We start from the raw sequence: 23823 nt of genomic DNA, 5'->3' as shown, positions 1-23823 counted from the left end.
GGAAAAAGGACAATGCGCTGACCCCCATCTGACCGGCAAACCAGAACGAGTCTCCTTATGCCGTCATCGGTGACATGCCATCATACCTCCTCATCCTCGTTACAGCTGGAGTGGCGAGTTACGGGTGAAGGGGTGGAGCTATGTTTATGTGAGTTTTTTCTGGGAAACAAATTGCACACATCAAAACCTTTCGCGCTATTCGGTATAATGACACACACACTTTCATCATATGTCTTAATCTGAAATTTTTTTGGATGGCCCTCTGTACTCCTTTAAAAAAGGATCTATGTATATACGTGTCTGCTTCGCTGCGTGAACACCCAATAACTTATCGCGCCAAATTTCAGCGAGTGCGTCATCAGTGTAGTCACCACAGAAAGGGTTGCCTCTGTGGACGGGTATGCATTAACGACATCATCGTCACTCCCGTCATTTTTACCTTTTTTCTTCTTATTATATTGTCAGTGCCGAAGACGACATTGATGTTAATGTTGCTGAAGTGCCAAACAGCGACATCACGTTAGCCTTGCGCTCATGATCTCAGTTGTCTCGCGACGTAAACCCCCAATTATTATTATTATTACGTTAGCCTTGATCGTCGATGAATTGGCTACTACTACTAAACGCGCTGTGACGAAGACGAAGTGACGCGAGCTGGGCTCGTCGGTAAAAATAAAAGAAGGAAGACGAGAGCGATTCTCTCTCTTCTTCAGCCTGATCTCAGCCTGGTCGCTTGCTGTTTCATGTAATGTCCAGCCACGTTACAACTTGGCGCCCGAACTACGAGCCTTTGATGCACGGAAGACAATCGCAGGCACTTCTGCTTCTCCGACCGCTTTCGTCCATACGCAGTCATCACCAGCGCAGTTCCAACATGGCGGAACATTCCACAGTAGAACGTTCCATGGCGGACTTCACTGAGATGGATGACGACAGCAAGGTATCAGCGTTCCGTTCTGCGATAGCTGAGACGGATGCCTTGAAGAAGCAAGTTCATGGCTTGCAAGCACAGCCGTCTGCTGTTCAGGAATCGCTGGAACATCCGCATACCGCGGACCTGAGCATCAAGGACGATACCCCATACCTTCAGGCTACACATGACCAGGTATGCAGTCCCCTTGCACCTGTCATTGCTCGTCTGAATCACCTAGAGATCAGGTCAGGTCAGTCATCGAGCTTATCATTGCATGCTTCGGAGACTTTAGATGTTGAAGCCGACACAAAACTCAAAAAGAGGAAAAGGAGGAAGCCGAAGCTATTGGAACAGGCCACGTCTCGTGAACATCTTGCAAGTGTTCCATCAGCATCGATGAATGTGTCATCGGTAGCCGCCGATGCAGTGCCTCAGCTTGGCAGCGACGTCCTTGGCTGGATCCACCAAACCGACTTCAGGTTTAGGACTTATAACGTTCACCCAGATGTTGCCATTTCTCTGATCGTGTCAAAACTGCCATAAAAAGACTTTGCCTGGGTTCGGTACCACGTGAGCGCCTCAAAAATTTCATCATGGGAGGACATGAAAGCAGCCTTTCGTAAGCATTACGGACTTGGTGACAAGTTTCACGCAAAACAGATTATGTTAGCCGCATTTTAGAAGGCTGAAGAAAGCTGCACTGACTTTGCGTTTCGGAAGCTTGACCTTGTGGACGATTGTGAGTACCCGCCATCTGAAAAGGACAAGTGCGAAGTACTCATCGAATCGCTACTACCAAGTGTCAGGAAACACTTCTTTGACACGGAATTTACTTCGCTGGACAAATTGTTGTCATTTGAAGCCCTCTCCCAAGAGCAACAGACCGACCCCTTTTGCAAAGGCATTCTCGATCTACTACACACACGTTGTGGTACCCGGAAGCAGCAACGAAGAGCCGTTAAGAAGTTCGTAGTACTCGACAGCGTCCTATACAAAGCTCACAAGGGCCCCGCTCATCAACGCTTTCTTATCTGCCTGCCACGAACCGGAATTGACTACGTGCTTCGGGAATTCCACGGGGGGGAAGTATGGTGCGCACATGGGAATCAAAAGGACTTACGAAGCTATCCGCACCAAGTACCATTGGCCTAAAATATTCGCTGATGTCAAGAAATTTGTCCAACATTGTGACCTGTGCCAAAAATACAAGATGTCACCGTTCTCTTCAGGTCTTCTACAGCCAATACCCGTCCATGCACCATTTCACACGATGGGCCTGGACATCATAGGTCCGTTTCCATCTTCACAGCGCTACAAATACGTGGTTGTCGCCATAGGCTACCTCACCAAGTTTGTAGAAGCGAAACCTGTGAGAAATATTGAAGCCAAAAAAGTCCAGCATTTTATCGAGAAGAGGCTTGTATTGAAGCATGGCTCTCTGGCAGTGCTTATCACCAACTGTGGGACTCAAATGATGGCAAAGTCGACAGAGCTATTCCTTCGACACCGCGGCATAAAGCACAGCCCGACGACTGTGTATCATCCTATAGCTAAAGGACTGTGCGAAAGAGCCAACAAGACCATCAAACAAATGATGACCCTGATGACAGCGGAGAGAGAAAAATGAGTTGACGTTCTTCCTTACGTGGTATTTTGTTACAATACTGGCTACCAGGATTCCGTCAAACAGTCGCCCTTCTTCCTCGTCTACGGACGTGATCCAGTGCTCCCGCTAGATGTCGTTTTTAACTGTCAGGAACTCGCCGAACTCAAGGACGCAGCAAATTATACAAGCCTGGTACACGAGCGACTAGCCTGCGCCCGCCAACTGGCGGCGGATAACATCAAACTAGCCCAGGAGAAACAAAAGCATTACTTCGACCACGGTCGCAAGGATATCGTCCTCGAAAAAGTTCTGCTGGTTCTTCTAAAGTCTCCACCTAGAGGCATCAAAGGACCGAAGAAGTTCACAGGACCATTTCGTATCGTTGCACATCTTTCTCCAGTGAACTACGAAATTGAGCCAGAAGACGGTACCTGGAGCGACGTCGTACATGTGGAAAAGCTCAAGCCTTATGTGAAGCCAATTTCCTTGTACAGTTGAGCATTGCGTGTCATTTGTAAATACTCATTCCGCATGTTGTCACTATGTATATATTCATATTTAGTGCTGTCTGGATTACATCTCCCAAAACCGGGGGCTGTGACGAAGACGAAGTGACACGAGCAGGGCTCGTCGGTAAAAATAGAAGAAGGAAGACGAGAGCGATTCTCTCTCTTCTTCAGCCTGATCTCAGCCTGGTCGCTTGCTGTTTCATATAACGTCCAGCCACGACACACTCGCCTATCGTAGCAACATCACTGACACCCTCACTTGAAGATGAGGTAGGCATTTCAGTGTTTCCAATACTTAAAGATACTCGTAATCAAAGATACGCATATTGAAATAGGAGTTCTTGCAACATGTCTGAAGCGGAGCATTCGGTTTTGGTCGCGTACAAATAAGCTCCGCTTTCCCACACGCTGAGCTTCTATGCATCCATCATGTCGGGAATGGGCTTCGTGTCATAAAAGCAGTACGAAATATTGGGTGCAGGAGTTTGCTCCGGCTCCATTTTTTTTCCTGCTTCCTCTTCTTCTTTGTGACGTGACGGAAGATGTTAACTGGTCAGAGCTTGCGGTTGCTTGCAGTACCTGCATACCAACAGCCGAACGCACTGCAACACATATAGCCTCATACACGCACTGGAACACAATAGTGTGAACTGTGCTTAAATTGCAAAAACCATGCAGGTTAGAAGTGAGATAAGTACAAATAATCAAGTATGTCTTCTGATGAACTGTCCAAATTATTAGATGTGGAAATACATTACAGTCACGGTTCGGTTTTTCGGGCTCTGCAGTGACTGTGCAAAAGTTCGAATAATTGAGCAGTTCAAAAAAACTAATTTTGCTTCAAAGTCAACTTTGCTAAGCCCTAGTAGGCTCGAAAAATTTGTCAATACTTTCCTAACGGACTTCCAGCTCTGCCTGATAACATCAGCTTCTATTTCCCGAAGCCACATTTCGTTACTGTACACTGACGGAGGCACCGCCATCACCACCACTCCCCAAGTCGACTTCACTTAACGCCTGCGGTTTCTAGGTGACGCTCGCTTTACAACACTGTTGCGCGACTCGCGGGCAGATAGCAGTGCTGGGCCTTTTGAATCATGCCGTTGGTAAAAAATGAAGATGCAAAAGCATTATGACAGGCCTTTTCTACTCAGAGGAATGGAAATTGAATCTTTGTCTATTTTCTTGCCTCAATATTTCAGTTGTGGTTGAATTCTTTTTTTTCGTCACCCCAAGAGAAATGTTGAAAGCAATGTTGGAAGCACATATATTCCACCACCACATTCTTTCTCTCTCTCTCTCTATGTGTGTGTCAAAGTTCATTTCCTTACTCATGATAAACAACAAGTAAGAAACCACACCCAGTTACGCTGGGAAGAAAAGGTCACCAGGGGAAAAGGCCCCTGAAGTAAACGCACGAATATCAAACGCGTGCATTATGCAAGATGTTCGGAATCTAGCCTTAGTACCTCCGTTGTATGAAGCGCAGTAATGTGATGTATCACTTGTGAGAAATCATAATAAGCATTTTCCAGTGCCTGATACACCTAAGCTTGCTGTTCATTATTATTTTATTACTGTATATCCTTTTACTGTTTGTTGCATCTTAGCGTTGAATTGTCCAATGAGCAACCGTCCGCACCCCCACTGACAATCCCACGTTCTTTTACGATCCACACTTCTGGATTAGAAATTGATCTTCCAACTTGGGAATGTGTTACTATGCACAATACGGTACAAAGTTTCAATTATGCCTTTTATGCATGTCGATTATGTCTTTCAATTCTGCGCGAACTCAGTCCGCTAACAAAGAAAAAGGGCGGAAATGTTACCTCTGAATAAGGAACAAACACACAAAGCCCTGGACCGATAATCCAGAAAATGCGGGTTAGAGTTCTACAGCTGGCTAACCTTTTCAGTGACTCCCTTCTCTCAATGGTTAGCCTGCGCTACGGCGGCTTGCTATTCCCGGTTAAGAAAAAATAAAAAAGGAATAAACAAATCAAAATAAGAAAACAAAAACGTAACAAACACAAAAGGAAAATAAACACGAAATTGATCACGGTTCACCTAGAAGGCCACAGACTCGCAGGAACTGAACAAGTGCCTTTGTCACTTCACTATGTTGTGTAGGGTGTAACAATGTAGCTGTTGTTTCAACGCTGTTTAAACGTAATGTTGAAACAGTGAGCAAGCGGATTACACACAGATAAATGTTCCTTAGGATAACGGCATTTAGAACTGCAACTTTCTTTGTTCTTCTCTTTCTTTCTTTTATTGATCGATTTATTTTTAGTTTAATCTGTATTATTTTCTTTTTTTCCATCAACGCTCCACGAGAACCAATAAGACAAGTCGATCAAGCGACCGCTGCACAATTATTTCCGCCCACGCAATGAGCAACTGTCTTTTCCGGAACCCAAATTCACGTCCACGAAACAAGGAAAACCAACGACAATGTTCAATTGCTTCGTACGACGATGTGCCGTGGTTAAAAGTCCGACGTCACTATCTACCACACAAACTCAACAAATTTCGATGTCTGCCCAAGTCATTTTAGCGAACGTTTTTGTAGGCTTAGGCTTAGCGAGGCGGACGCGAGGGAACAGCTTGTTAGTTAGTTGATTATTAGTTTAGAAAAGTTTGGTGTTTGCATTTTCATATTCAGGTTAGTCTAAGTGGGCTTTGGCACCCACGTTCAGCGAGCGTGAAGTCAGAGCCTCAGGATAGTGGGCATATGCGTTTCATTTCATTGGTACGAATACAGAAGGTAATGTGTCATTGCGCTCAGTATTCTGTAGTTACTCCCCTTTATAAAAGAACGCGGCTACCATTTTTCCAACATATCTGGCAGAAATACGTAGAAGGTAGCAGGACCTTAGAAAATCACCAGTGATGAATCACCTCGTGCCATAGTCAAGATTTATTTGTTGTTGGAGAATTGCTTCCTCATCTTGCCGCATTATCTGTGTTCAGCAAACTTTGCGAGAGAGGAACAGAAAGAACAGATGTAATTAGGGCCCTCAGTTTTCGGGTTTTATTTTTTGTGAAAATCGGGGGGTAAATATCGGGTTGAAAATCAGGACCTGCCAAACAGGGTAAAATCGGGTGATATACTGAGAAGTGATGTATTTTCGGGTGAAAAAAAAAAACTTTTATGTGTTGAAATTAATTAATTAATAATTGGGGGTATACGTCGCAAGACAACTGAGATCATGAGCGAAGCTGCCACAGCCGCACTAATCTAACCTAATATATCACTAAGCAACGTGTATGATGTCATGGGTTAAAGTTGGCTTTCCCGTAACACAAATAAATGAATAGAAAAGTTCCGCTAAATCTACAAACGTACACTTAAAGCAACACTAAGCATTCGCTGAAGCGGGCTTGACCGCAATACACGGAAGTGTTAGGTGAAGCCAACTTTTAAATAGTGACGCCTACCAAAGGAACATTTTTCACGCTAGAAATCGGACCTGCATGCAAGCGTCTACAAACCCGATCTGTTTGGTTTACTTTACCAGCAAGACGCGGCGCGGTCGGGAGCAAATCGGGAGCCGTCGCACGATTGCCGTAGTTCGCGCGTGTGCGGATCAAGTCCTTGGTTTGCACTTTCGGAAGCCCGGTTTACGGGTTTTATCGGGTTAAACACGAACTGTTTTGATGTAAATGGGGGGTAAAAACGGGCTTTATCGGGTTTTACCCGAAAACCGAGGGCCCTAGATGTAATCGGCACAATGCAAGCGGTGCAGCGGGTGTAACCGCATTTATGTTTCTTGTTCAATGGTTTTACTATGCACTCGCATGAATGTTAATTTTAAAAATCCCATCTCCCAACTTAAACAAATAACGAGGTAGCACTTGATCGGCTATGATCCGTTCCCTCAGCTGTTCACAACGGCGCTCCTGTAATTTCTGGGATACGAAATTATTGTCCCTGGAGAAATCGTCCCAGGTGAGAACCTAGGTTAGAACCGGGTCCTAGGTTAGTTTTCAGGGGTTGGGTTAGTTTATGCTTGTTTTTGAGAGTCCTCAGTCCATCGCATCGTCCTCATCATATTATAACTGGATATTCCGAAATCCTAAGCTGTTATTTGAAGAAAAGTAATTGATTGCAGTACAAACATGAGTAAGAAACATCTACCCTGTGTCGTTTTATTGTTTGTCGAATCGTTCCTCTTGTCATCCAGAAAGAAAAAAGTCTATGTTAGGAATATCGCGACTCCCGCTGTGAGGCCTCGCCACTCGACCTTTCGGTATCTTCCTTGGTTGGTTTGCTGTGCGTCGACCCAAAGCCTTTATCGCCCTTCACCTCCTTTGTACGGTTTTGCAATCTAGCACACCAAGGCAGAAGAAAAGGAGTCCCCTGTCACTGGGGACTGACATCATTTTTCTGAGCCGATGTAATGTGAAAGAAAAAGAAGGGGGAACATGGGGGAAAGGTGTCTTTCGAATATCTTACTGAAGTTTCCGAGTGATAATAAGAAGTGTATTATGCGACGAAAATTTTGAAAAGTATTTTGCACCAACACCTTGTAAATGAATTCAAATATTTGATAATGCTTATTTACCAGAAATATATATATATACCAAAATGTCATTTTTGCATGAATAATAGAGTTATTATCGAGGTAAATTGCATGTAAGCGAGTGCAGCAAAAAAAAAAAAGAAAAGAAAAGGGAATACTGTTTCAAGCACTAGATTTTCCTGACTGGCATTGTAAGCGCTGTGTGTTTGTAGCCTAATTTACAGCCGCTGGTACATCCAGTTGAGAGTCTCCGAGATACCGACATCTCGGGCAAGCTTTCATAGCATATGAAGTTACCTTTCCTTGGCCATTTCCTGATTTCTTAATTGGCAATTGCCATTCGTTTATAATACCATCTGCGTGTTTACTGCCCATATTGCCATCCGTACTATCCAATCACACTTGTACGTCGGCATACTGTAAGTATGCACTAGTAAAACAATACGAAGAGCAACTAAAAATTCCATAATCAGTCAGCACAGACGCCAGTGACCCGTGGAAACAATAATTGTAGCATAAATATATAACAACAAAATAAAAATAACAAAGTACTCATACAGCAATAGGAGACAAGCAAAAAGACGTGAATGCCTCGAATCGAACTGCGGACCTTTCGTGTCAAAGTCCAACACTTTACACCTCTCGACAAATTCCGCAGAGGGTGCGGGCCGCCTTAAACTCGCGACGTCAACCATGTACAATGGGGATTATTTCGGAGTTGGAGGCGAACGGCATGATAAGGACGGTGACAGTGGCGCCATCTAGAATTGGGAAAATCGGGAATCGGAGTTGCTCCCCGACTGGTATAGCCTCTTAAAAGCATCGCTTTGATATGACGATTGAATTTCACGTTCCCATCAATACAGCCCATTTATAGCAATATGGGAATACAAAATCACCAGCAGAAATCATTATATCAGGGTATCGTTACACGAACTTTCACAAAATTGCTGGTCATGATCACATCAACCAAGTATAATGCCACTGAATCATGCATGTTTGTCGAGCGCAAGAAAGCTTTTTATCTAGCACTAGACTGAGGCAGCTTTGTGTAAAAAGCTTTCCCAAGGACAGTACAACCGCAGATACCACGTGAGGCTCCGCACCTCTTGAGATCGACCACTTCCTCCATTGCTCGTTATCCCGTAGTCATCATCGGTCTCGCTGTCGAAACTGCGTTGTTCTTTAGAATGTGCCTAGTCCACGGGTAATTCATCTACATGTGTATGAGTGGTAATGCGCAACTGTCTGCAAACTCACATTTTGGAAGACATGGTACTTCGCAACAAGGTTTTGAACCGGTATGAAATTCGTCGAACACATGCAACTTCAAGTCGGGCAATGTGCCTTCTCTCAGCAAAACGCGTCCCAGAACTGCAGATGCCATAGTAGCACACAGCAAATCAGAGAAAAAAAAAGAAAACTTGAGGGTGAAAGAACGATGTGAAGAGGGAGCAGCCTCGTCTACATCTCGTGAGCGCCTTCAAAGTCACATGCTCAGCAGCACGCATCTAATCCCTGTAAGTTATGTGCGGCTGAATGCACTGCATTCTCGCTTGAATGGCCATGGAGGCCAAGGCTCTTGAAAATGTCTCCTTAATTTATTTACAATAAAAAAATCAAACCTTGCTTCTCGATTTTCGAGCGTTTCACCGGCTGCCAGGGGAATACTGATTACTCTACTCCGGCACACGCTTTCACGATGATCGTTGTATCGAAGTATTGAATACTTCGATACAGCGATCATCGTGAAAGCGTGTGCTGGAGTACCTGTACTTCAATGGGTGAGTTGATAGGAACCAGCAATTTGGTTGTAGTGTCAGAGTTATTGTTATATTACAGATTGCAATAAACAGGCTCTACTGTATCACTGTAAATGAGCTCAACTGCATTACACCTAAAAGCATCGCCATGACTGACTTTCATACGTACATTTTGCTGAAGCCTGTGCAGTGCTTTCTCATTCTCGTGGTAGGTGATATTGTAATGAGAAGCAGCTTTCCTCAGCATATGGTCTGTTAGATGCCTGAGAGACTCAGACTGGTCCAGGTCTTCCTTCGCATTTTGTACAACGGTTTCAGCAGCCCGAGATCTGGCTTGGGCTTCTCTAGTTATATTAAATGCACCTGAAATGAGAGTGCGCATCATATAAGTGAATTTTCTGAAAATATCCTCAGTTAAAAATATAGTTCCCAGTTCAAATGCATTGTTGTCTTCTGAGAGGTCACATGATCAAGAAATGTGCAAAACTGAAGCAAGTCAGACATCTGAAAGGGACAGTTGCATTCGGAAACCCTTGTATGAAACCGATGTCCCCATGTTCAGTGTTGGCAGACAACCTACTTGGCTAATTTTTTCATTCAAAACGTGCTTAGACATTAAATAAATGAATATTGAAGATCAGCGCTGCTCCCGCAGTTGCAGAGCCTCCGGCAACGTGACATCACTTCCTAAGCGGAGGCGTGAGAGGGCGGCGCACAGAGCAGAAAGGTGCCACCCAAACGTGCCGTAACTTTGCGAGACGGCCACACAGCCGCAGTATTCCTTTTCTCAATGTTGGTTCTTAAAGAGTGACATTTTCTCATTTTGCCAGAGAAGGAATTTGGGCAAGCTCTCAACATCCAGTGTCTGCTCTTGTCATGTATCCCATGGAATAACAGTAAAACTACGGCACACTTTCGCATGAGATTTTCGATACCATGGTCAGTGGTCCATCAGGAATCAAATGACACTATAGTTTCAAAATTGACTGGAACGGATGGACCATCCCTTTAAGGATATATTGTACATATGGTTTCAGGGGTAGTTTTGACATTTCTTCAATATTAGTGCTCCCTATGGCAGTTGCTCTTGCCATAACCATACCACCCTCACACAAGAAACATCCTCTTTCTCTCTTGCCACTCTTGCTCACTGTGTGTCAATTATGCGAGCATTTACTTGCATAACTGAAACACTTCCATTTTTTGCGCAGCCTTAACTTTGGTGCCCAAATGTTGGCACCTTGTCCCATGTATTTAACATGCTGGGACATATCACAGAGTGCCAGCTACTGCAGCACAAGTGACTGGTGTATAAGGGACAGCCAATTGGGTGAAACCATTGAATATGAGAAGGAAGAAGGAAGAATTAGTGATAGAACATTATGTGGCAGTGTGCTGGTTGGTTGCAGTTTTGGTACATACATGTGGCTCTCGTTTTCCAGAGCACTTTCGGGTTCTCAGTAGCTGATGGTGGATTTGAGGGTACTGAGCCATGCTGGTTTGAGAGAAATGGGTTAAAAAGAAAAGTTCCAAATTGCATTCCGAAATGCAGGGACATTGGGAGAACTGTGCAACAGCTATATGTTGTCAACAAGGCAGTGGCAGCACCACTGCAATGCCAAAGAGGTCGCTGATGTGCGGAGTTCCTTGTTGAGCGAACAAGCGTCATTTAACTATGACCCATCATAACACCTGCAGGTTGTGCAGATACTCTCCAGTAAACTGTCTGGTACCTCTGCTCATCAATACATGTGTGAGTGAAATGAACAGGACCCACAAGCTTATCAGATGATAGCTGTTTATTGACTGAACTCCAGCCATTGTGGAAAAAGGAATCACGGCAGCCAGTGCAGACACCTCACAATAGTGCGGAGCGACCTCGTGAATGGCGCTACACACGAATCCCGTAAACTAGACTGCACGGCAATGCTTAATGTAGTTGATCATACTCCCACACTAGCTTTGGGTAACTTCTGAACACTCCTCGCAGGAGTCAGTGTTGAGTTTTCAAACAACATACCAGATGTGTGTGCTTGGGCTGAGACTCAGGGAGTGTGTAGGCCAATCCAAGTAAAAGATATCGTCATATGCAAGGTTTGCTACTGCACAATGCAGGCTCTGTCTGAATGCTTGCTGCTGCTTAATATATAGGACATAGGGATCGCTTGCTCTCTGGTAAATGTTGAAGGATGCTGCCATGGAATATGGCCTATTACCACACTTTGGCTGAAAACATGCAGCCGGTCCACACACATGGTTCCCACTTAATTTTGGAACAAAAATTTTAAAGTCTTTCAAGGACCTTGTAAGTGTCAGTCGACATTTTGCTCAGGGTATAAAACATAGCACATGGCCAGGGATTCAATATTTCACAGAAACATTTCTAAGCTACAAGTATCGCACAACAAAACACATGGGAGAGCGCAAAAGTGACCAGTTCACAAATTTGATTGAGGATTCCTAAATGTTAGAGATCATAGGATCAAAAGGAAGGCTGCTGAATACAGTGGAGGGCACAGTTCATTTTTTGCACTTCTGGTTTCTGCAACTGATTGCTATTACAATGAGTGCAAACTCCTGCAGTTTTCAAAACTATCCCCAACAACACATATCCTCTCTACGTACGAATAATGTGCTAATAGATTTGCACGTCCTATGGATATCTGAGTGATATCCATCGGATGTACGAATCCGTTAGGACATTACTCATACATCCAGAGGATATTCAGCGTTGTTAGGGATAGTTCTCACTATGGGTAAGCAGAATTTGCACTGAAGCTTCGTGAGATAGGGAAAAAGACATAAAATGAAGTGTTTTCAGGAACAGTGGAAAATTCCAGGTTTTTCCAGACCTTGAAAACAGCATTTTTGAATCCCCAGGTATTCAAGGGTTTCAAGGACCAGTGGGAACTTCCATGTCTGTTGTATTCAGGGGACAGATATTGCAGGGTTTGCACTTATTTCCAGGGGCATTGCCCGCTAAACGTCCAGGGGATGTCGCTCGACCACCTCAGATCTTCATGAAAAAAATTGTGTGAGCTCTTTATTACGTATATAACATTGTCCAGAAATTCTGCAGTCAAATTATTAACTGTCTCGAGTTTACAGCATTCTCAAATTCCGCTAAATGCCGCAAACCCTATTTAGGTATGATTTTTTTCTGAAGCTTCCACAGATCTCAGAAGCATGCTGTAAACTGTGCACTCTGTGCAAGGAACAAGTCCATACAACCTAGGTATGCAAATTCACATTGCTTATAATTAGGGTAGTTTTTCCGAGACGCGAATATGGCGAAAAAAAAACGCGACATTACTTTGGGGTGATGAGCGTCTGTCTGTAGCCTGATCGTCTTGAAAAAAAGTTACGTGGTAGCCATTATATGTGCCAAGCTACACACGAAAAATGGACATCTCAGCTGTGACAGTTTCAGAGTAAGCAAATCAGGAAAACATCAATTTTGTCAAAAATGCATACATTCACCCCAAAAATTTGAGCTGTGGAGGCCGAGGTAGAAAATTTCTGACAGTGCAGATGGCTAGTACAACGCTTCTTCACAACCCTACAGAAAATTCTTGAAGGTTATATTTTTTAAACGGGATAAATTAATTTTTACATTACACACAGTGCGCGTGCTCACAGCGCCCGAGCTGTGACCCTTGCGTTTGCTCAAGCGAAGGAACGCAGCCACACTGTGTTTTCTTCTATTTATATTACACTTAAGAGCTCAAAATGTGATCAATGACATCCTTAAAACATTACTACAAACTTACTAGACATGCCACAGCGCAGTATTTACTATTTGTCTCCGGAAAAGCATGTATGTCCCATGCGGACACTTGAGCTTGACAAAGTTGTGGAATCCCTTTGCACCAGGGATCGTTATGGCCTTTTCATATGTGTCGGACGACTTATCCAAAACCTTGTACAGCACACGGCGTAATCCATCCGGCTTTTCCAAAAACAAGAAAAATATATACGCTGGTAGGGAACAAGCCTGTGTGGTCCACACGCGTTAGGCACTAGCAAAAGCTGACATGTGCATATGGTCGAATACAACGACGATGAACAGGTGAGCGAAAATACTCCAGAAGGGGTATTCGAACAGCGTGAACGCGTAGCATGCGTGTACAATGCTGCAGGTGAAGGAAAAAAATATGAGACAGTTACGACTCTTGCAACGCAAAATTCAACGCCAGCTGTGCATGTGATTTAATGAGGTTGGATTAAAGTGTGTAGAAAAATGACAGGGGAGTTAGTATGCGTCCTGGGCCGACTTCAAGGGGAACTGTGTCGACATTTGTCTGGAAAGTCTTCGGAAAACCCAGGGAAAACCTCAGACAGCACAGCCGGCGGTAGGATTCGAACCCACTACCTCCCAGTCTTCAGCACGACCTTGGCTACCACCAACGAGCGGACGCCAGATCATAGTTTCCCGACAGTAACGCATAGTTTGGAACAGCCTCAATTATTAGAGCAGTAAAACCGCGATCGGCGACAATGTTGTATGGCTGAGCTCATCACGTGTCATTGTTTCGTGATCAGCGCTGCGTTCTTTTCACAGCGATAATCTGTGCGCGCCCCTCAAAACTTAGTCACGATGACGCGCGCAAAATCGCTTCATGCAGGTCTGGCTTAAAGCCATATGCGTCTTGTAACAACAGTTAGTGCAGTTTTAAATGACTTTACAGCATTATTGTTGTCCTACTTAGCACTTTTAACATACGGTCGCACAGTACCAGAGTTGGAGAAACTATGTTGAAATATCGTCACCTCCCATTCCTCGAGTATCGCCGTCATTGTGTGCGACCATGATTCTATTATATATTGCTGACTACCACAAATCAAACCGAAAAACTGCGTTCGAGACACAATGTTTTGGTTGCGCATGCGATGGCATGGTGAACAGCGGTGTTCGGGTCAACCCAAACAAAATTTCGATATTTAACCACAATTCCACCGAAACCTAGGCCTCACACGAATGTTCAGAGTTTGTTGGTAATCCACGGTTGTGTTGACGATGAATAAGATTCTTTGTTTTCGGGTTAAACCCGATTTTTCACAATAGTTCCCCCGCAAACAAGTTTTTAAGAATTCGAGTAAAACCCGATATCTACCCGAAATCCTTGCGGTCCTTCAATTTGTCGTTCTCTGTAAGCTTTCGGAAAAGTTATTCATAATATCAGCAATCAGAGCTATTCGTGACAACCTATTTGTCCTCCTTTTATGATCCCCTCCTGCAGGAGTCAAAGACGAGGTTTTGTGGAGCTCGGGAAAGTATTTCAATACCGTGGTCATTCACTGTCCCAGATCCGAGTGGAAAGATAAAGATTCTTGTTTCTTGTCCCAGCGTCACAGCCATGGCTTGTTTCATATGCTTTTCGTTTCACCCAAGAATTCCCCGCTGGCATATCAAACAGAGATCATAGCGCCCAATTTCTCCCCGAATTCTCGTGTGTAAATAGCACCAGACTTTTCCTTCCCGTATTTGAAAAATCATAAAACCCGAAAACGAAGAAGCCCATGCATGAAGCGTACCGCAGTTTCACGTTTGGCTGGGGTGGACTTCAAAATGGCGGCTGCACACAACTCTGTACTAGTTTCGGTTACCGAACGTGTAGCGACGCATTCGCAGATGAGCGTACCACGAAAGCTCCGCGCGGCACTTTGCAGCTGTTTTACTATGCATGTCCGTCGCTGTTACCGCAACGTACAAATTCTGCAAGAGCTTTTAAATTAGCTGCTATACTGGTATTCGAAAAAAATCGAATATTTGAACTTTTACGAATATTCGGAAACTTCGAATATCAAATTTTTGAATACGAATACGAATCGAATATCGCATATATTCAATTCGTATTCAAAATTTCGAATATTCGCACACCTCTACACACGACTACTCGGGAACATTACTCGAGTGGTGCTCCTCGGATGTACATGGCACCTCATATTTGCTTACATAAGCAGTTAAGTGTTTGGGGCCTCTTCAGAGTCACGTGGCGGACAGGCGTCATGCTGTTTTATTCTTCGGGCTTAAGTTCAGGAGTTTGCACGTTTACGCCAGGTATATATGGATGAGCCAGTGTGCACTGGGTTTTATTACACCAATCCGGTTATGTTGCAGTCGAAAGAGAAGTGCTGTCCGATAGATGTGAAAAGGCCACAACCCACCCCGGTACTAGGGGATTCCACAACTCTGAACCAATGTCAAGCTCAAGTGTCTGCGTGGGACATACATACGGGCTTTTCCAAAGACAAGTTTGTATATGCTGTGTTGCAGCATGTCTAGCAAGTTTGTAGTAATGTTGTAAAGTTTATGATTGATCACATTTTGATCTCTTAAGTGCAATAGTACTATATATAAGTGCAATAAAATGCAGTGTGACTGTGTTCCTTCCCTTGAGCGAACGCAAGGGCCACAGCACGGGCGCTGTGAGCATGCGCACTGTGTGCAATGTAAAAATTAATTTCTCGCATTTAAAAAATATAACCCTCGAGATTTTTCTATAAGTTTGAGAACAAGTGTTGTACTAAACGTCTGCACTGTCAGAAATTTTCTATCTCGGTCTCCACGGCACAAATTTTTAAGGTGAATGTAGGCATTTTTGGCAGAAGTGATGTTTTCTTCATTATTTTACTCTGAAACCGTTACAGCTGAGACATCCATTTTTCGTATGTAACTCTCCAAATGTATTGGCTACCATGTGATTTTTTTTTCGTGACGATCAGGCTAAAGAGAGACGCTCAGCATTCCAAAGTAATATCACATTTTTTTCGCCATATTGGCATTTCAGAAAAACTACTGTGATTAAAAGCAATGTGAATTTGCATGCCTAGATTGCATGAACCTGTTCTTTGCACAGGGTTCACAGTTTACAGAACACTTCTGAGTTTCGTTGCATGCTTCAGAAAAAATCCTATGTAAAATAGAGTTTGCTACATTTAGCAGAACTTGAGAGGGCTGTAAACTTGAGACAGTTAATAAGTGGATTTCAAAATTTCTGGATGATATTATATATGTAATAAAGAGTCCACATAATTTTTTTCATGAAGATCTGAGGGGGCTGAGCAACACCCCCGGGATGTTTGGTGTGGAATGACCCTCCAGAGTGCCTCCAAATGTGACATTTGGGATCTCCTACCAGGCTGAACCATGACTCATCAATAAAACTTATGTAGCTCCCATACAGCATGTTCTCGGCACCACGGTAATGTGGATGACCAAGCATCCTCCGCACAGATAGACCATACTTATGTTTATGTGCCCGTAGACACTGCACCACAACACACGTGTCCCTTGCCACGTCCATAGTTATGTCCACCATTGTGCTCATTCTGTTCCATGTGGCATTTAGCCTGAAAAGTCGGTCCTTTCCAAGTCGTACTTAGTGATGAGCATACTTGTCCAAAATTGACAGACACCCTCTTTCCGTTGGAAACATTTTCACGTCTTAGAGACCATGCTCGTCATAGTGCTTACACCTGCGATGCCTCTCTTTATGATTGGTCTGCTTCATGGCATTCAATAGTTCTCGTGTCATCAAGGTGGACACTTCGCGCTATGGATAACTGTAGGTAAGCAAGACTAATGTGGCATCCAAATGAATGTTTGTAGCATTTACTAGTTTGTGTCCTTTCTAGCGCAGCAGCAATGCCACATTTAGATTCCGTCTTTCTGCTGTTTCAGCAGGAGCGACTGATTGTATCTTTAAATTTTGTGGAAAACTAGACACTTAGATATATGCAAACCCTTATCCTAATTTAGTTTTTGCGCCGCCTCCATTTAGGCGCCGCCTCCATGGCCAGCAGTAGCCAGTTGAAGCCGGCTTGCCATTCATATCCACTAATCCGTCTGTAGCCAAAGTCGAGGTTAGCCGAAGCTAATAGTGAAAACAAGATGGCGGAATTGTGACAGCGATCACGGCTGCGCCAAATGTGTGTTTCCAAACGGTGGCATCGTTCTGACAGGTTATATCTTACATGTGATGGATTTTAATGTGGATCTAATGCGAGCTTGAAACGATATCGAATACTCTAAAGTTGACGAGTCATCATTTGTCGAGTCGAGTTCGAGTCAAGTCGATCTCATACTCGACTCGAACTCGACTCGACAAATGATGACTCGTCAACTTTTAAGTACTCGCACAGCCCTAAAGAATATACCGTATTTTCACGCGTATTAGCCGCGGCTTATGCGTGATTTTTTTTTTCGCGGACGCTCTGCGGCTTATCCGCGGGTGCGGCTTATCTGGTGACTATTTTTCCCTGGTACTTTCCCCATACCCCGGATTAAACGAAAGGGCCGACAGTCCCTCATGTTTTTCGGAACAGGACCGCCCTGCCAGTGCACGAACAATACCGAACAGGGGCGGGTCCACTCCACATTCGAGTGGACTAACCCGTCAATCCACGAAAAACACGCAACAAGGGCACAATCCGATCTTAGTAGAACACTAGAACTGACCCCCTTTGTTATACATCATGCCGACACCGGAATGTGGACAGGGTTTATGGCCTTCCCTACGGTCTCCTCTGTCGGCAGACCCACAGGAAGGGTTCAATACACCTGACATCGGGATAAAACGTGGTCAGCTAAGCGTCAGTTCTCATTTGACGAGAGCAGCAGCATTCGTGAACACGGGCACGGCAGTTAGAGGTGAGGCATGGCTCCAACGCTGAGGCACAGCCACGACAGCGGCTTCAAACTAAAAGTCGTCGACTTCGCGGACCAGTACGGGAACAGGACAGCTGGCAGGGCTGGCAGGGAGTACGGCGCCGACGAGCGTTGAGCGTCTCTGTTGATTTTGTATGTGCATCACTGGTTTAGCGCACAAAGCAGTCGCGTCGTATTACCCGCGGCTTATCTGCGAGTGCGGCTTATCTGCAAAAACATTTTCAAAATGTATCTAAAAACGAGTCCTGCGGCTTATCTGCGGTGCGGCTAATACGCGTGAAAATACGGTAGTTCCGAAAGACGCTGCTGGAAGATCTAGTCGAAGTTCAAGTCCTAGATGTGCTCATCTTAAATACTATCTATTGGATCACTTCCAACCTCCTTTCAGGACTACATCTACATGTGTCTTTACATTAACTGGACACTCCCCTCTCACTATGACAAAAAGTGTTTGGTCCATGTTAAAGTCCAGCTCAACACTGCCATGCCCAAAAAGCATTGCAGTCAAAGTCCTTTACAACGAAGTCCAAGGGGCCGCGGCAAATGTTCGTTGTAAAAGTGACTTCGTTAAAAAAGTCCATGGAGCGATATTGCAGTTCAAACTGACCACAATAGTCGCGATGCAATAGTACAAGGGTAGGCTCAGGGAGAAACCTATCACGCACGTGTGGAAACGTCTGCCTCTCCAGCAGCGACCAAAATCTGACTGGGGAGTCGTAGGCCCCATTAAATTTCGCATCAGTTTCCGCTATGACAACATATTTCTGGGAACGAGTTTCAATATGAATGGCGTGGAGCCGATGACCGGTGTCGTATTAGCGTAGACTCAGGAAGAAACCTATCACGCATGGTGTGAAAACGACCAAAGTCAAGTCCTACCACAGAGTCATAGGCCTCTTTAAGTTTCGCATAAGTTTCGACTGGCATTATAGTATTTTCTCTAAATTATCGAGAGCGATAAGGTACAGTACCACCCGTAGCAATGAAACAGCCCAATTATCATAATCAGATTAAAGAGGTTTCTATCAGTGATGGAATAAAGCAGTTCAAGTATGTATCTGTACCTAAGTTTTTCGTTGTGTCTCACACGAGTCAAAAAGTTTTCGTTGCAAACCACCATTCCCACATTTTTCAGGGGCATTTTCCCCCGGCTAATTACAAAAACTATAACTGCCAAGAACAAGAAACTTATTTATAACAGCACTATGTGAGGTACAGTGCACAGTATCAGCACTACGAAAATATGCTGGATTCAATACTGGTATGGTCATTCCAGTATAATGGAAGCTTACATTGTGTGGTATTTTCTTACGTGCAGGATGGATATAAGTGTTCCCCACTGTGTATTATAACTAGAGAGTGACTTTGTCAGGCTAAATGCAGTTCTCAGATTCGTGTGGGGGGGGGAGGGGGGGGAAACTGGCGCTATTTTTAAACCTGTAATTGTGCCTTCGGGTGTTATCAGGTGTTTTTGTTTTTCCTCTTGTCTAGTAAGTCGTTTCCTGATCCTTTTCATTTTTTTGCTGGGAGGGGGGGGGATCTACAAGCTTTAATCCCTGAAGGCATACACAGTGCTGACACATGTGGGTGCATTGCTGAGAATGTAAGTGATCCATTCTTACATGTGTTCCACGTGGTGAACTTTGTTCAAGTTCAGTGGAAACATCACTTGAGGATTTTACAGTGATTTTATTCAGGGAGAAATCAGGTTTAACCCGAATCAGTTGGAGGTCAGTTCGGGGGAATAACTCGTCGGAATCAGGTTTAACCCGAAAAAGCCACTCTAGAAGCCAGAGCACTGCAGAACAGTGTACAACAAGAAACCTGAATCATGTTCTCCAGTTCAGCAGCAACACTGCAGGCCAGGCTTCTGTATGCTTAGTGAAACAGCATTTCTGGCACCCCAGTTCGGAATGGAAAAGTAGAGCTACAACACCATTATCAGACAAACAGTAATACACACCTTCAACATTGGCCTCCTGTAGGGCAGTGGTGTTGGCTCGTAGTGCCTCAGCATCATTTCTCAGGTTCTCAGCACGAACGTGAAGATCAGAGAGGTTGAAACTAGCAGAGTAGGCACGCTGTGTAAGGTTGTTCTTGTGCTCCAACACTTGTTCCAACTCGGCTTGACTCTCCATGAGGTTGCGCCTGTAGTGAATGAATGAATTGACAATGTAAAAGTCACGAGTCCAACCAGCAGTCACTCTCACTGCTTATAGTGTGTAATGCCACAGAGATAATACCATTTATAGTAGGACGTAATATTTCTATGACAGACATTCTTTCCATTCTACCCCTTCCCATAAACCACTTCTCTCCAGAGTGGTCTTTCATCTTGGTCGTCATGACAATGAAGCGATTACAGTATTTATTCTATTTACGTTCAGGGCCCATTGAGGGTGCGTCCCTCCTCCCGTGCTAAAAGCTGGATTGCTGGCCCCTTTACTATGGTCTTGTCGTTACCAGCTGGTAGTCGCAAAAGTGAGATGCAAGAATTCTCGTCTTTCAGTGCCAGCTTGGTCACTGCGAGCAAATATGGCGGATCTCCATGCTTTCATTGTCGTCAAAGGAATAAGCAAGTGCAAAATATCCAGTGAATTTCGTGGACTTTGCAAAGCACTCAGCTTTTCAGTGAAGAAAGTACTTTTAGAAAAACATGTTACAGGTTCCGAACTTGATGAAAGTTATGTGTTCATTTAACTCAGGGGCTCTCAACAAGTGGGGAATTCCATCCTGAAAGGGCATTTGGGCATGTTAGGGGGGGAATTACACCGTGTACCTTTAGCTTCCAATCACCTCCAGTCGGCCCTCGTGCACACTGTGCGTAAGGGCCCTGATTTTCTGCTGCAGCAAATTCAAAATTCTGCGGCACAGACTTGTAAGTTCTGCGATTTCCTGCGGCCAACTGTCAACGGCTTGAAATGAGAAACACTTAATTTTCTTGGATAATGCGGGAACAAAAATATTTTATAAAATTACATACTGAAAGCACTGTTGTGGCTCAGCATATTACATATATGATATCTTGTGTTCTCCTCTGACAAAGACAAAGGTCTGTCACCTTCAATCATTTTATATCCGCTGAAAGATTTTTTTTTTTCAGCATCTACAGAGTTTATAGGAACTTTATAGGAAGATTATAGGAAGGAGCTTACAACACATTCCCTGTGGAAGTTATAGGGCACCCTTTTTGTTCTTCGGCTGTTGGCATTAGGGCCTTTAAAGGCAAACTCCCAGACATAAAATCAAAGTCTCCCACTGCCACCACTAAACTGTACATGAGAGGGACGCCGCCCCTTCCTCACGCGAAGTATGCACAATAAACTTGGGCTAATGTTATCTTAAGCTAAACCACAATCTGTCTTTGCTGGTCCTGCAGCATGGGCAGTTTCGTAAAGCAGGCTTCACCTCGTGCAGTGAAGGTTCTGGTGAAGCCCACTTTCAGGAGGTGTCGTTCGTATTCGGCGAGTAGTCGGATATTCGATTCGCAAATGAAATATTTCGAGTGACTGATATATGATTCGAATTCGAGAACTCGAATATCCGTACACCTCTAAAGATAAGGGATTCCATGAAATCCCGTGGCAAACGAAGGATTCCGCGATGAATTCCGGATTCCACGATATTTCGCGGAATCACGGAAAACCCCGGGCCTTAACTGTGCTAGTACAACAAGGGTTGTTCGAGGTTGACCGAGACTGTTGCTCGAGAAAAAGCAGTGAGTAAATTGAATAAAACTTTTGAAGGACTAAGTGCAATCCTTCTCAGGCCAGCGGCAGCTATCATGGCGCCAAGCAGTGTGTCTGTAGCTATGGAACAGCAATGCATAATCAAGTTCCTTGTGAAGGAGAACGTCAAACCAGCTGAGATTTTGCGAAGATTGCAGGCATAGCATGGGGAACAAACGAAGTCAAGGGGAAGAGGGTACGAATGATGATGACAGTTTGGCGAAGGACGGGAGAGTGATGAAAGAACCAGATGGACACATTCATCCTGCTGCGCTCATCCTGGTGAACATCGTAGGCAATGAGCAGGCCATCCTCGAGAACCGGCCACTAACATTCGGGACATTGTGGGTCAGCGATATATTTGTGTCGACAATACGGAGACAATCATTCACGAGCACTTACTGTTCCGCAAAGTCTGTGCAAGATGGGTTCCCTGACACCTCACTTGTGACAAGAAGGGAGCGCACATGGCAGTCTCTGAGCAGCTGTTGAACCATGTTCAATCCGGTGGGGACAAATTTTTAGCAATCAATCATCACACGCGATGAAACCAGTATGCATCGTTTCACCCCAGAGACAAAAGGAAGTCACACGGAATGGCGACATAAGGCTCACCGCACATAAAGAAAAACAAGGCGCAGCCGTCTGCCGGGAAGTCCATAGGAACTGTCTTCTGGGATATGTGGGGTGTCATCTATGTGGGCTTCTTGGAGCAAGGGGTCACGATTTATGTGCAGTACTACTCCACGTTGATAAAGGGTGCTGGGCTAAACACAACTCGCAAGAAAAGGCCCGGAATGTTGTCCAGAAGGGTCATTCTTCTTCATGACAATCCACAGCCTGACACAGCGCATTTGGCAGCAACCTTGGCCAAAATGCACTGAGAGGTTTTGCCCGATGCCCCACAGCCCAGATTTAGCCCCAAGCAATTACCATTTGTTTGGACCACAGATCGAACACTTCCAAAAAGATGTCTGCAGTGGCTACGACAGCAGCCCACTTCTCGGTCCGAGGAGGAACGGTCCGAATTATTGGACACGGAAATACATTGGTTCCATGGGCGTTTGATGGTGTCAACAGTTTAATCCGAATTATTGGTCGGAAACTGTATAAAAGAATTTTGAAGTAGTACCGTAGTTATTTTCTTATGTTCCATCGGGTCCATTTCGTTGTTCTAACAGACGTGCATACTATGTTTAGGGCCTGACTTTTTAGGGTTAAACCCGTATCCGCCCGATATTTACCCCCCGAACGAAATCTGTAAAATTCGGGTTTAACCCGAATCTACCCGAACACATCAGGGTCGCCTGGCACACTCGTAAGCGTGCATTAAAATAAAGTTTGATAACATTGCTAAACATTAGTTCCATGTTAAGACAAATTTTTATTAAACAAAAAAAAATCACCTGAATTCCTGACGACAGAATATGCCGTAACGGGATTTAACCCGAATACACCCGAATTTTCAAATGAAAAATATCACCCGATATTTACCCCCGAATTTGGCCAAAAATAAAACCCGAAAAAGTCAGGCCCTAACTATGTTCCTCTGTTGCAGACTCAGTTATCCAGAAAACAGAAGTCCAGAAACTGTGCATAAAGGTTAGCCATGTATGACTATAGTTGCTCATAAAAGTAGAATGCAAGCAACCTAGTGCAGATGCGAGTAAGGTAACGTGTTGTCGAGACTGTAGGAAAAGATATTTATGGCATCCACATGCATGCTTTTCTTGCAGAAGACAATCAGTCAGCATTTAAGTCTAAGTGAAATATCTAAGATTAAATGTGATTCACCCGGAGGATGAAGGCCTACTTACCTTATTTCCTCTATGAGATTCTGGCGGTCCATGAGATCCAACCCGGTGATGTTGGCTCCATCAAGAATGGCTCTTGTTTCATCAAGTTTCCTTTGCATGACCTCAAACTCCTTTGTGTAAGCACCTGCAGACCCAGTCTGCTTCATTTGCAGTGCAGAGTCAATCAGGTCTTGAGTCTCCTCTGGATGGGAGATGACAAATGTAATTACTGTTTCTGGCCATTTAAAAAAATAGTGAACTCCCATTAAACAAAACTTGGTTAAACAGAAATTACGAACAAATGGAGC

At 44.3% G+C, this 23823-nt stretch overlaps 1 protein-coding gene across 5 annotated transcripts in view; it reads right to left on the bottom strand.

The window, feature by feature from the left end:
* The window catches only part of LOC135396516 (laminin subunit beta-1-like), a 157271-nt gene that overhangs the window by 32473 nt on the left and 100975 nt on the right, over positions 1–23823 (bottom strand). For all 5 annotated transcript variants that reach the window (XM_064627532.1, XM_064627529.1, XM_064627533.1 and 2 more), the window contains 3 exons: positions 23537–23717; positions 19955–20139; positions 9490–9683 (listed from right to left, as the gene is read on the bottom strand). In XM_064627532.1, coding sequence (XP_064483602.1) covers positions 9490–9683; positions 19955–20139; positions 23537–23717 — 560 coding nt within the window. The remainder of the gene's footprint in view (positions 1–9489; positions 9684–19954; positions 20140–23536; positions 23718–23823) is intronic.

This window comes from Ornithodoros turicata, chromosome 6 (assembly GCF_037126465.1).
Source record: "Ornithodoros turicata isolate Travis chromosome 6, ASM3712646v1, whole genome shotgun sequence".
Lineage (NCBI taxonomy): Eukaryota > Metazoa > Arthropoda > Arachnida > Ixodida > Argasidae > Ornithodoros > Ornithodoros turicata.
The sequence above is the reverse complement of the archived record's forward strand: the minus strand, read 5'-3'. Positions and strand labels throughout refer to the sequence as shown.